This window comes from Pinus tabuliformis, chromosome 3_2 (genome assembly GCF_031772625.1).
Source record: "Pinus tabuliformis cultivar Carrire ecotype Pingquan chromosome 3_2, CPIR1, whole genome shotgun sequence".
In the NCBI taxonomy this organism is placed as follows: Eukaryota; Viridiplantae; Streptophyta; class Pinopsida; order Pinales; family Pinaceae; genus Pinus; species Pinus tabuliformis.
The window spans coordinates 652,769,194-652,783,644 of NC_142302.1; the positions used below are offsets into that span (position 1 = coordinate 652,769,194).

The 14,451-nt window shown below is 37.1% G+C and overlaps 1 protein-coding gene across 1 annotated transcript; it reads left to right on the top strand.

The window, feature by feature from the left end:
• Positions 1-4,037: 4,037 nt before the first annotated feature.
• Positions 4,038-5,911, top strand: LOC149182351 (uncharacterized). The gene is made up of 3 exons (XM_089414532.1): positions 4,038-4,572; positions 4,789-5,355; positions 5,574-5,911. Exons 1-3 carry the CDS (start codon positions 4,038-4,040, stop codon positions 5,909-5,911), a joined length of 1,440 nt encoding a protein of 479 aa, XP_089270658.1.
• The last annotated feature ends 8,540 nt before the right edge of the window (positions 5,912-14,451 follow it).

Genomic DNA, 14,451 nt, shown 5'->3' on the forward strand with positions numbered 1-14,451 from the left:
TCTGCATCAACAAAGCCACGAATATCCAACACTTTGTCTAATCTTGGTCTTCCTTGGTAGCACAAACCATAATCACTAGTGCCACGCAAATACCTGAAAACCCGCTTCACTGCTGTCTAGTGCTCCTTCCCTGGTTTTGACATAAACCTACTCAATACTCCCATTGCATGTGCAATGTCAGGTCTAGCACAGACCATCGCATACATTAGGCTACCGATTGCACTTGCATATGGAACACGAGACATGTCCTCTTCCTCTTGCACTTGCATATGGAACACGGGACATGTCCTCTTCCTCTTTTTATGTCCTGGGACACTGTTCAACAAATAAGTTTACACCTATAGGAATATGAACCTTTAGCGTTTTACTATCCTGCTGTTGTGGTAAAAAAACAACCCCCCCCCCCCCCATTTTTGACTTGTTCACCTCAAATAATGGGGACCTTTTCTATAAAAATTTTGGCTAAACACTTTTTAGGATTTTTTTGATTATCCTATGCTTTTGTTAATTTTTTATTTTCTTTAGATTCTTGTTTTGATTGCTTTGTTAAAATCGATTTTTTATAAACTTCCCATTGACACTTGTTTTGCTTCATTTGGTCAACTGGTTCGTAAACGACACTCTTTTGAAGTCTAATCATTTATGTCGTCTGGGTTTAAATGCGCAAGATGTACAATATCCATTTTTTGTAAATAAATTAGTTCAATAATGCATTTATTTTAAATATTAATCCCTAGTTAGTTCTTACTAACATTTTTCATTTTTACTTATACAGCCGAATCATGAAGCATCAGGATTTTAGTAATTTACTCAAATTTCCAAATTGATTACTAATCTCGAAAACCTAGAATTTCAAAGTAACTATAGTTTATTTTTTATTTTTATTAAAGTAGTTATAATTCATAAACTAAAATTTCATTAAAATAAAACTAAAATAAAAATTGATATTAAATTAAATTAAATTAATATAGAAAATATAATTAATTAAATTAAATTAAAATTTAATATATAAAATAAAACTTAATCGCATCGGGGATTTCAATCCTAACATTTTTAAAAACCCAACACCTTCATTCTCCCAACTCCGATCTCTGTCACCTCCCAATTGCCGACTGCGAAAAGACTTAAGCGTTAACCAAAGTTTATAACTCATTAGTTTTTTGAGTTTTAAACTCATTCATACGAATGAGTTAAAAAGTAATGGAATGGTAGGAGTTTATAACTCATTAGTTTTTTGAGTTTTCAACTCATTCATACGAATGAGTTAAAAAGTAATGGAATGGTAGGTTAGTTTAATATTAAAATAGTTAATTAATATTTAATATTAAATTTTAAATTAATTTAATTAATATATAAATTTTAATTAATTTAATTATTATTAGTTATTAATTAGATTAATTTGTTAATTATATTAGTTAGTTAGATTAATTAATAACAATTTATTAAATAATTAGTTTAGTTCATAATTAACAGTTTAATTAGAATTGGAAGACCACACCTAAATAAGTTATGAGACCTGGTGAACTAGGGCGGAGATGGGCTTCTGGGCTCTGACGTGGCCGCAGACGGGCAGGTGGCGTTTCCAACACATGCCATGTCTCAGGCCTGAGTTAATCCGCTGTCATTACTCTGTTAATCAGGGATTAAGGCGATCGCGGTCTCCCTGCATTTTCAACCAGACGACAGTCGTCCCACCTTTCTCGGGCAACTAACTCCTGTCTGGCGATTCCGAAGGCGGTTTAGCTCAATGGAAGACATGGAGTTTGAAGAGGAAGCTATAGACTATTCGCAGGATCCGTATGAAGGTCAGTCTATTTTTTGCGGTCGCGGTAATAACCCTAGCCCTGTTGAACCTGCACTTCCACAGCCGTCAAACTCCCTGGCTGATGTTCACCCTGGATCCTCATCGTCGCTGCTGCGTTTCGGCTCACTCTCCTTGGAGACCTCGGGTCTAGACCTCCCTCCTCTATCCCCTGGCATGCTCAACCTACCCACCGCTATCACGCCTCCCTCCCCCGGTTTCGATCCGCTCCCCTTCTTCAACCCGGTGCCTCCTTAGAGTGCACCACTCCCGGACCCGGCAAACCCTAACTTCATCCCCTCGGGTTGTTTTGACTTCCCTGTAATAAACCCTAAAGCCGCGGCGAACCTAAAGGACTCGGGACCTGATCCTCTAGCGAAGCATCCATCGGCGCCGAGAACTGGAAAGAGGAAGATAAAGTGTGTGAAGAAGTCCTTAAAAGATCTCACCATCACCTTTGGCGAAGACATTCCTATGGGAGAAGTGGTGGATAGGGCCAACAGAGTACTCGTTGGGCATGTGAGAGGGAGGGCGTACTCTGTGACAAGACTCACGAATCGGGTACAGGAGATATGGGGAGGCATCTTACAGGAGCTGCCGGAGGTTCAGAGCTTGGCACGAGGTTGGTTTTCCCTGCATTTTTCGAGAGCAGAATACACAGATCTGATCCTGGCCAAATATTGGCACATAGAGATGGCCCCAGTTCTCCTCAAGCGCTGGTTTCCATTATTCGATCCGGAAAGGGAACAAATTGGAGCCGGACCTATCTGGGTATGCTTACCCAGTCTACCTCTGTAATTCTAGTATGAAGCGATGTTTATCAGGATTGGTAATGCCCACGGAACATATTTGGAATATGATAAGACATATGTACAGTCAAATAACCGGGCACTGGCAAGAATTCTGGTGCATTTGGACACAAGGGAGGGTTTGAAAGAAAAGATCACTCTGAAGTGGAGACATTACACCCGGATTCAGATATTGGACTATGAGGGGGTACCGTTTCGATGTCGGAGGTGTCATAAGGTAGGGCATGTTTACAAAGAATGCCCTCTACTCACGAAATCACCGGATTCCACGGGCCCGCCCTCAAATCATCAAGGAAATGCTCCAGTGACGGCTTCGCAAGCCCCTGTCTCAGCTTCGCGATCTAGGCCAGTGACTACAAAATATCTAAGTGTGGGAGGGATGTCGAAGAAGGCTGGAGAATCGATCGGGATGCCCTCACCACCTATGACCCGGGCTCGGGCTGCTGCGGCTGTGGAGGTTGCTCGGATTTCGGGTACATCTTCTTCTCCCCCTTTGATATCTCCTACTATCTCTAATTCCATTGTTGCTCCATCGGTTGTTTTTGTTTCTCAGGCATCATGTTCCATTTCTCCCCCCCCCCCGCCCATCATTGCTCCACCCTCTCCATCGGTCCATTCCTCCACAATTCCCTCTGGGGTAGATGCCTCGCCATGTCAGACCTTGCCTCACCCATACAACCTGCGGTCAAGGCCCTCTCGGGGTTTCGACTCACAATCTGGGCTGGGGGTGGTCTACCCGGGACCCCCTGCCCTTTCAACCAGGGGTCACAAATCTAATCTCACCAAAGCTATTCAGAAAGCTGGAGTCGAGGTAGTTACTGGCAAACAATCTACTATGGAAGGGGTCCTTAGAGCACTGAAAGCCCCAGGAGGGGTTCCTCCATGAAGTGCCTCTCCTTTAACTGCAGAGGTCTGGCTAGTACCTCAAAGAAACTAGCCATGCAGAGGTTGATTGAGAACGAAACTATTGATATCCTTATGCTACAAGAGACCTTGGGAAACGTTGAAGACATTAAACACACCCTCGCCGGCCTGCGACCTGGATGGCATCACTAGGCGCTGGATGCCATTGGTAGGGCTGGAGGATTAGCCATTAGCTACAATCCTCAGACAATAAACGTATCTGCTACCTGGGGGGGTGTGGGATTCATAGGCATGGATTTCTTCTCGGCAGAATTAGGGGAGACCCTGAGGATCATCAATGTATACGGTCCATGCCAGAGGAGGGAGGAGTTCTGGCAACACTTTCTAGGCACAAACTTGACATCTGTTGACCAGCTGATAATGAGGGGTGATCTCAACTTCTCAATAGGTTATGGGGAATCCTGGGGTTCGCTCGCTTAGATAGATCCCTCGTCCAATTTCTTCAGAGACATCCTGGATCAGCACCATTTGGCTGATATCCCCATGAACAAGCCGATGCCTACATGGAGGAACCGAGGACGGGAGAGGCTGCCCTGGCTAGGAGACTCGACAGATTCTTGATCAAAATCCCCCTTCTCCAGAGACTGTCCAGATACAGACAATGGGTAGGGGCAGGGGGTAAATCTGATCATTCCCCTATATTCTTGGAAATTTTGAGACCTGAAGTAAAGCCAAGGGCTCCTTTTAATTTCAATCATATCTGGCTTCAAGATGAGGAATATATTAAACTAATCAAAGACTACTGGGTGTCCCATCCTATATCAAATCATAGGATGGTTGTAAAAGGTTTCTGTCACAATCTTTCGAAGCTTAAACAAATAACCAAGACCTGGGCCAAAGAGAAGAAGATCAAAAATGATCAGAAGATCTTGGACGTAGAATCAGAGCTGGAATCCCTGCTGGATGACAGGAATCTTGGATTCTCCTCAGCAGAAGGGAAAAACAGAGTGATAGAGCTAGAGATCCAGAAAGACAAGATCCTCAAGGAAAGGGAGGAGGCATGGAGATTGAAGAGCATTGCTATTTGGTTGAAGGCGGGTGATGACAATACCAGATTCTTATAGAATTACGCCAAAGGAAGGAAGGTCACCAATACAATCTGGAAGCTGCCCCTTCCCAATGGTGAATCGGCAGACAATTTCCAAAAGCTCTCCAGATTGGGTACAACTCATTTTCGGAACTTATTCAGAGCACCCCAAGAAGTCAACCTGGCAGACATCATTTAGGTGGCTGGTCTCTTTCCCCGGTATGTAGGAGAAGAAGAAGCAAATGAATTAACCGCGCCAGTTACTCTGGAGGAACTGGAGGGGGTACTGAAGTGGTTCAAGAAGGATAAAAGCCCGGGACCATATGGGTGGCCTATTGAGTTCTATTTGGTGTTCTATGACTTCATGGCCATGGACCTCCTCCAGGTCATAGAGGAATGCCACTCATCAGGATGGATGTACAATGCTATCAATACCACCTTTATTGCCCTTATACCTAAGAATGACTCCCCTAGATCTTTTGATGAATTCCGTCCCATCTCTCTCTGCAATTGTCTTTACAAGATTATTTCGAAAATCATTGCTAATCGTATCAGGCCTATTCTATCCCAGTTCATTCTCCCTGAACAGTTTGCTTTCTTCAAAGACCGCCAAATACATGAAGCGATTGGTTCTGCACAGGAAGCCATTCATTCCATCCGAGCTCGTCGTCTAAAAGGCATCGTTCTTAAGATTGACCTGGAGAAGGCTTTCGATAGGGTGGACTGGACTTATATCAAAATGTTACTTATCCATTTGGGCTTTCCTCTGCCTTTCACAAACTGGATAATGGCATGTATAACCTCCCCCACCTTCAGTCTGCTCGTTAATGGCTCCGCCACCCCTTTTTTCATGCTAGAAGGGGTCTCAGACAGGGATGCCTCCTCTCCCCGCTTCTTTTCCTTCTTGTTATGGAAGGGTTGAGCAGACTCATCTATTATGAAAAACAGAATGGCAGATTAACAGGTTTGAAGATCACTGAACAATGTTTCTTAACACACCTACTATTTGTAGATGATGTTATTATATTTTTGGATGGAAGCATAAGGGACTCGACTGCCTTTGACAGGATTCTTGCCTCTTTCTCAAAGGCAACAGGCATGATGGCCAACCATTCAAAATCAACTATCTCACAGGTCTCTACATCTGCTCAAGAATTCCGAACTGGCTTTACAGTGTTTCCCATACAATCCTCGACCATTGGATCAGGTGTTCAAATATCTGGGTTATTGGATCAAACTGACGGGACACAAGATCACGGACTGGACCTGGCTGATCACAAAATTGGAAAATCGGATATCCCACTGGAGCCATCGCTTCCTATCAAGAGCGGGGAGGTTAGTTCTCATTAAATCAATTTTGGAAGCCTCACCTGTGTTCTGGATGGCCTTAGCCTGGATACCCAGATGCATCCTCGCTTGCCTCAGGAAAATTTGCTGTAGATATCTCTGGAGCGGGAAACAGGACAAAATAATTTTTGCTTGGATCAGCTGGGATAACATTACTCTGGCAAAAAAGTGGGGAGGATGGGGCCTGAAGGACCTCTCACATTTTGCTCATGCTCTGGCTGCAAAATTGGGATGGACTTTGCTTACAAAGCAAAATCTTTGGACAACAATCTCATATCACAAGTACATCTGGCCACTATACCTCATGGATTGGATCTGATTACCTGGATGGAACAGAACATGTATATCTACTGTATGGAAAGCGTTATTGGCTTCGCTGCCTCTCATCTGGAGCCACTTAACTTGGAGAATAAATGATGGATCCAGGGCTCGAATAGGTATGGATCCATGGACAGGAGGGGGCAGGAGGTGTTATCTCCCACGTGAGCTCGTTCAAATTCTGGAGCAGCAGAATATAAAAGTTATAGCCCACATAGCGGACCAGGAGAATACTTCCATTTTTATGCAGGCATGGAAAACAACAACACAACTAAACCTGCCTCCGGAATGGCATCAAACCTGGGAGGACTATACAAATGCATTAAGTGAATCCCATATTCGTATCAAAGAAGGACTAGACGATCTCCTGTGGGATAAGGCAGATCACGGTTTTTATACACCAAAGGAAGGATACCTGGTTTTGATTGAAAATAAAAAGCCGGAAGTAATGCAGAATTGGTGGACGATCATCTGGAAATTAAAATCCCCTCTCAGAACTAAACTCTTTTTTTGGTGTTTACTCTGGAACAAGATCCCCACTGGGGAAGCACTCATGCACAGATCTGTACATGGACCCACTTGGTGCATCCTGTGTAAACAGCAATCGAAATCGACTACACATCTCTTCCTTGCATGTGAAGTCACTAAACAGATATGGAAGACAGTAACATAGGAGCTAGGAATTGTGAGTAAGTGGGAAAATGAAACCATCTCTACGGCATGGGAGAATTGGTATCAAACGCACTCCGGTTCAAATGGCACGTGCTTTCCCCTTATCATCAGCTGGACAATCTGGCTGGCAAGAAATAAAATGATATTTGAGAATGGATCGATTCGCTGGCAATCGGTGACCACCAAAATTATCGCAACATACCATGAATTGCCGGCCATCACACCTCCTCGCATTCGCAGACCCGCTGACCCGGATCCAATTGATCAATCTATACCTTGGGCCTTCTTCGATGGAGCAGCTCAACAGCATGGATGTGGCGGGGGTTTCCTTTTTAATATAACAACGAATCATCATTACAAAGTGAAGATGGGCTTAGGCATGGGAACAAACAATTTTGCTAAACTTATATCCATCAGACATCTTATGCACTTTGCATTAAACCATGACTGCAGAGAGTTACAGCTATTTGGAGATTCAAACATTATCATTAATTGGATCAATCTGAAAACTAGATGCCATGCACACCACACTCTTAAATATATTGGATGAAGTGATGCACCTCAAAGCACATTTTAACTCCATTATTGTTCATCATATTTACAGGGAACACAATCACTGTGCCAACGGATTATCCAAGGAGGCCACGCACCTCCCAACAGGACAATGGATAATCAGCGAACAGAGGGGCAATGCACATTACCAATACTTCCATAGGCCCTACATAGATCAAGTCTACCCTAGAGTGGACGACCATTGATACTTGTTTTTTTTGTAATGTATATAAGCTGTTAATTTGAAATCTAGCAGCATCTTGCGAGATGCAAGTATATATATTGCCTATTTACACACACCCTGCGTAGTGTTTTTTGACGCTTTGAAATAGCATCATCTTGCGTGATGATTTTTTGGATATGACAGAGACATGTATAGGAAAGACCATAGACTTTTATAAGTCATGAAGAATTAGCATATGCTGAACAACATTTACTACATGTAATTTTTCACCACATAATGAAATATTACGATTTTTCCTTGGAAAAAAAAATAATAAAATTAAAAAATAATAATAATTTAATTAGAATTAATTATTAGATAATTAGAGTCTAATTTAGGATTAAATTTTTAATTAAAATTTTGATTTTTTTTAGCGCAACAACAGAAATTCCAGAATTGTGCTAGATTTGACTCATCAAATTTGGAGGCTCATAGATTGAGTTTTACTTGGCCAAATGAGGCCTAGGACGATTCATTGGAAAGATAAAATCAAGGAGAATATTTCTGAGGAGGTTTCACTAACAAATTTGGTCATTTATTGGGTCAAAAATCAGGCAAAAGATCAAGCTACGAATTTAAAAAAAAAAAATCAATTTTCTGAGTTTTATTTTCTGCATTTTCATTTGTCCAAGCCTCTTCTGAATGCAAATCCATTCGTCAGTGATATCCTTGGCCAATTAAACCATCCCAGGCATCAATAGAAAACTTATATTTTATTTTTAATTATTTATTTAAATTAAATTTGATTGGATATGTTTTAATGCCAGAAATGATATTTTGATTTTATTGATGCATCTTAGTTTATTTTGATTTCTTTTTGCAGGAAAACAATAGAAGAGGTATGGAAAAAAAGGATCTCAATCAATGAAAATGCTAAAACAATTGAAGATTGGAATTTTTGAGCAAATAAAATTGAATTGGACAGATTTTTTTCAACAAACTTTCCTTTCAAGAATTCCTTTGCAAATATTATAAATAACAGATTGCAGAATGGAATAAAAGGTTGCTCTCCTATGTAATTTTAGAATTCTAAAAGCACTTTTGTAATATGAATTTAGAGTTGTAGAAGGGAGGAGAGAAAATCTCAGATCTGGGGATTATTGAGGATTTTTCTTCTGTATCTTGAATTATGCATGATGGGCAAAGTTTGCACTATTGTGGCTCTAGTTTTGAAAGCAGAAGTTAAGCAATGTAAAGGACTGTTGGAGACCAGGGTCAGAGAAATGGATGCAATAAATTGGTATTTCTAATACTACTGTTTCAAATATCAATTTCATTTTTATGATAACAGGAATGCGTCATTTTGTTCATGTTTGTGCACTTTTGTCAATATGGGTAGTTTGTCTCAATATTGTTATTATGTATCTTTGTTCTTATGAATTAAATTTTGATTTCTGAGTAACTATTTACTCAGAAATCTGTCTTATAAAACTGATTTATTAAATAGTGATTTGTTATGGACTATTTCTACATATTATTATTTAATTATTGGATTTAGTGATTTGACAATCAATATCAGTTTTGTGAATTTCTTCCTGAGTGTTGTTGATTGATTATTTCAGTTAAGAAGTCTCAATAAGATGTGTTTTGGTATCCATAATGTCAGTTAATTGAACTATTTCATTAACTTGATATTCATTATATACAAGACATATTTAAATCCCAATACTTTAAATATCTTGATCTTGGTTGGGTTAGATCTATATCTGCCTAATTAAGATAGGATTAAGTTAGTTTATTTTGCTTGCATTATAGAATAAGTTTGCATTTAGAGTAATTTCTACATTATTTTAAGTCTTCTTCTCAAAGAGGCAAAATTTTAGTTGTGGCTTGGCTGAACCCAAATTAGCTTAAGGGTCATTCTCTTGCCCGATCAATAAGAAGAAATGATCTGGTATCCCTGTCTATTAGTAGTTAAAGATACATCATAAACCAGTAGCGATAGGGAAAATGTAACTGGACCTAGTTAAACCAGTCAGAGCCACTAATTCAAACGGAAAAGGACTGCTTTAAGGTCCAGAACGGGTGGTTATCCCCCATTGTTGTTGCAACTATTTTCGAGGCATCAACATTTTTGGCGCTAGAAGGAGGGCCTGAGACTTTTTGTCTATTGGAGGTTTTTCAATTTGAACATTTTATTTAATCACGATGGCTCCTCTTAAACTTCTAATTTGGAGTTATATCCATGGATGTGCATCTTCCAATACTCCACCCGAAGTGGTAAGACTCTTGTCTCAGGTAAAGTTTAATGGTAAGAGAAATTCTTCTGCTTTTAATCATGTCTTTCAATTTATTCAAAATGTTTTAAATTATGATTTTCAAGGAATTGATAAAGGCATTTTATGCAGAATTTTTACTCTCACATTCACGGCAAAAGCCAGAAACTGGTGTAGAACTCTTCCAGTTGCCTCAATTCACAGCTGGGATCAATTTGTTACAATTTTTATTTGTAAATTTGACGACTATGATTATGAACATGTATGTGATGAAATTGAATATCTACGAAGGTTTGAAAATGAGTCTATTATTGATTTTAATATTCGATTTCATTTGAATTGTTTAAAATTTAAAATTGAAGATAAACCTATAGAAGAAGAATCACTAGATTGGTTTGAATATATTTGTTCTCTTCCTCCCATTCCCAATTCATATTGAATTAGTTCAAGCTTTGTTCCATCTCCTTCCAACATAAATGGAGATTCCAATTTGGATGTGAAAATAAATTATGATGAAGTGGTTTCATAAAGCTCAAAAAATATTTCTTATCAAATGCAAGAGACAACAACAACAATTTCGAAGAAAGAGCCGCCTTGGAATCTGAAAGCTACTTTGAGGTAAAGTCGAAAATCAGATCGCAAATCAACAAGTATAAGCAGCAATCAAGGTAAATAATAACACGAAAACTGTTGTATAAATTTATGAATTTTTTCATGACAAACAAATGCTGAAATCAGAGCAGCAAAGCAATCTTCTTCAAAAGAGCATGAGTACGCAAAAGAATGATATGCAATCTGAAATTTACAATGACCATAATGCACAAGAGTTCTCAAACAGAGACATTTTTAAATGCATTGTTTCAGATTCACATTTTTCCCTTTATTCTGATATTTTTAATGATGGTAAATTTTTCCCTCTTTGTATTAAAGATATTTCAGAAAATAAAGAGGATGAACTAAATGAATTGCCAATAATTTTTTATCAAGATAGGAAATAATTATTGATCATTCTTTTACTATTAATGAACATGAAATTTTTATTCCTCCTTGTTTTGATATATTGGATGAGATCGAAGGTAATTCTAGAGAATATTGTGAAGTCGTTTATGATAATTACTCTGACATTGAGGGTGTTGATTACTATTCTCATGAGAAAATTCAAATAACATATGAGAATGAAGGACATTTCAATTTAGAAGTTATTCCAACTAATCCTCATTCTAAAGCAACAAATTATCTTCATGATTTTACCATTCAAGAAAACATTCTAATTTATGATTCATATCATGATCAAGCTCTCATTCCTACTCATAATCATAATTCATTTTATAATTCACAAGTTGGAATTGACAATTATTCAAATTCCATTATTCTAGCCAATCCTTGTGAAAAATGAATTATTTCAAAACAATCCCAATTGTGTTATAATATTAGTTGGAACAATAGTGATTTCATTTTATTTTTGTTTACTCACTTCTTTTGTTTAAAATCAGATTTTTAAAATATTATATATATATATATTATTTTTTTATTTTTTTATTTTTCCAGATTTTTTATACTTTACGCTCGTATATTGAGCACTTTACTATCAAACATTCAATTGATGCATTGACTTGTTGGAAAATTGAAGTTTCATATTATAATCATGAGCTTCAAAAGCTATTAATATTTCAATTTCAACCAATGCTAATGTTTCATCAAAAGCTTCTATCTTCTCAAAGGCAATGTCAACAAGAGAACGTATTTTTACAATCTGGCCAAATCCAATTCAATCAATATTTTCCATTTTATTTGAAAGATTTCCATCCATTTTTCATTAGCTTATTTGAAAATTATTTGGAAATTTTTCCTTCAAGGAAGATTGTTAATAGTTTAACATTTGTACATAACACTAATAATTTTTTTCTAGGGCTTTGAATGTAAAAGTTCATATCCACAATCTGGCCTATTATCTCTTCGTTTGAACATTTCGCACTCCTTAATAGAAATCCATCTAGATTTCTATGATCCAATTGGTATTCAATTGGAAAGGAAATTTCAAGAGAAAGAGATTTTAATTAAGTTGCTAACAATAACTGTGCATTCTACTTACATATTTAATTTTTTTAGTTCAATTAGATTTGTATTTTTATTATTAATGGTTGAACTGTACATACATGCAACAGTTAAAATGAGAAAATGGTTACACTGAAAATATGACTATACCTAGCCATTTTCATGTATATGGTTAGAATAGCAATAGAATTAATTTAGTTTGTTTATATTTATTTCAACAGTTTTGCAGATTAAAAAAATAAAACAAAGCAATCAACCTTTCTCATACATGTTTAGTGAAACATTTTCTTCCTATCAGAAAGTTTTAATTCTTATTTTCCTTTTCAAAATTTCTTGCAGCAATACCTCTACCCATGAATACATCTCTACCTATTTCGAATAATGTATTGATAGAATTTAATTGAGTATGCACCTGACACACATTTAAATCTGTGTTGATATTTTTCCACAATCAATGGCTTTATCCCATTCGGATCTTTAGTTTATTATCTGATGTTGCAATACACATCATATTCATTTACTAAAGGCATTATTGAACAGTCACTATAACAATACAGATTCTTCTCAAATTATTCACAATAAGCAGAGGTAATAAATTGTTGTTTCAATTCAAAATGGAAGACTATTTTCATATTTATTTATGGTAAATTTTATATTTCCTGAACATGAATAAGCAGATTTTATTTAGGTTGATTGCTTACACCGATTTAGAATAAATAATGAGATGATGTTGAACGAAGTTACAATTTTGATAAATACAAAGAAGGATTTGAAGATTCATGAGGTAAAATCTATAGACAATTTCCTTCCAGGTACGCATTTACAAGTTCGTTATCATCTATTATTAGTTTCTCTTTTCCTTAGTTTATTTTTTTTTGTTTTGTTTTATTTGCAGATTTTCATTTGTTTTCAAAAACTTGAAGTAAGCAGCAAACCCATTTCAAATTTACAACAGGTTCAGGGAAATTTTATTTGTGATTCATTAGAATTTGAGCATTTTTAACTTTGCTTTCAACCATCAGAAAGCCCAATTGAAATTTCAAGCAATATCATAGGATTCAACTTGATTTTCATATTGTTGATACTTCAGTGAAATATTTGCAATATTCTCATCCCGCTCATCTTCGTCAATCATTTCATTCCGACATCACATCATCCATATCACAACCATTTGTATCATAAGATTTCATCGGAAGTAGCTCTTAGCATTTTTGATAACAAATTGTTCATAAAATATCTCTGATGTATTACCTCACTCATATGCCATATCGCATTTCGCATATCGGAGGTTTGCAGTTGAAATATACTTCCATTATCGTGAATCGTTGATCTCTGATAATCGACTTTACCAATATTGCGATGACCACATAATTCCAGACCCAATATGAAATTCAAATCAAATTCATAAAAAATATCGCGTCCACTCAATCGCAATAATGGTAGGAGCATAACTTTAAAAGGGTCGATGTCTCGGATCCGATATATTATTAAATTTTCATCATAAAGTTATCGGGTCCACTCTTCATCACATATCGGCATTGCAATAATCATATTGTGTTACATCGGGTACCTAAAGTTTTCTGATTGCCGATTAGCTACGTCATTCATCGCATATCAGCATCGCAAGAATCATAAAGTTATTGGGTCCACTCTTTGTCGCATATCAGCGTATCAAAAAGTGTTACATCATGTGCTTAAGATCGTCGATCGCTGATTAGACACGTCATCCATCGCATCGCCGATATCGCAATCGCTTCATCGCATTTTTATTTATACTCACATCACAATTCCGAATCTACGATGTGTGTTGTGCGATGTGGGAAGCACAATGTAAATATTCCCTGATCCCTGATATAATATTTCTTCAATGATGCAATCGCTTCATCTCATCGCACATCTTCTCATCATATGTTTTCATATTGAAATTGCGATTACAACCTCCGATGCGATAGCTTCCAATGCATGCCTTTAAACCATTAATATTTAATCCATATATGACATAGCAACAAAAGTGAAGTCTTGCACATTAAACTTGAAGCATGGTGAAGAAACATGTGATGCGAATCATCTGATACGGCGATGTGTTATTTTAAAAGCGAGCTTAGGTAACCACTATGGTAAGAAAGACCAATTTGCAGCATATTTAAATCATTTCGATTTCTCATATATTTCAGTTTTAAATATATAATTCCGTAATTAAATATGGAATTCAGGACCTTTCTATCTTCATATTTAAATTTTATTATCTTGGATTTGGTCTTGATTCTGGAAAATTTATAAAATCATGGAGTTTATATGAAACTTATAATATTTTGAGAAACAATCATTACTGCAAATTCTCATTCTCATTTTTGATGCATTTGTTTTCCCTTGAACACTAAGCATTCCATTTTTACATTTTACTGCTTGCTTTAGTTCAAATAAAATAAATAATGATTTTGGGTTATAGGATTTGGTTAGTTTTCATTCTTCATGTTTTAATATTAACTAAAAGAAAAATTCAGTTA

Excerpts from the sequence above, each read along its gene's own strand:
- LOC149182351 (XM_089414532.1), top strand. The coding sequence starts at position 4,038 with ATGGAGGAACCGAGGACGGGAGAGGCTGCCCTGGCTAGGAGACTCGAC. Across the intron at positions 4,573-4,788 it reads TGCTATTTGGTTGAAGGCGG|GAGAAGAAGAAGCAAATGAA; the intron begins GTGATGACAATA and ends CCCGGTATGTAG. Across the intron at positions 5,356-5,573 it reads CACAAACTGGATAATGGCAT|ATGATGTTATTATATTTTTG; the intron begins GTATAACCTCCC and ends TACTATTTGTAG.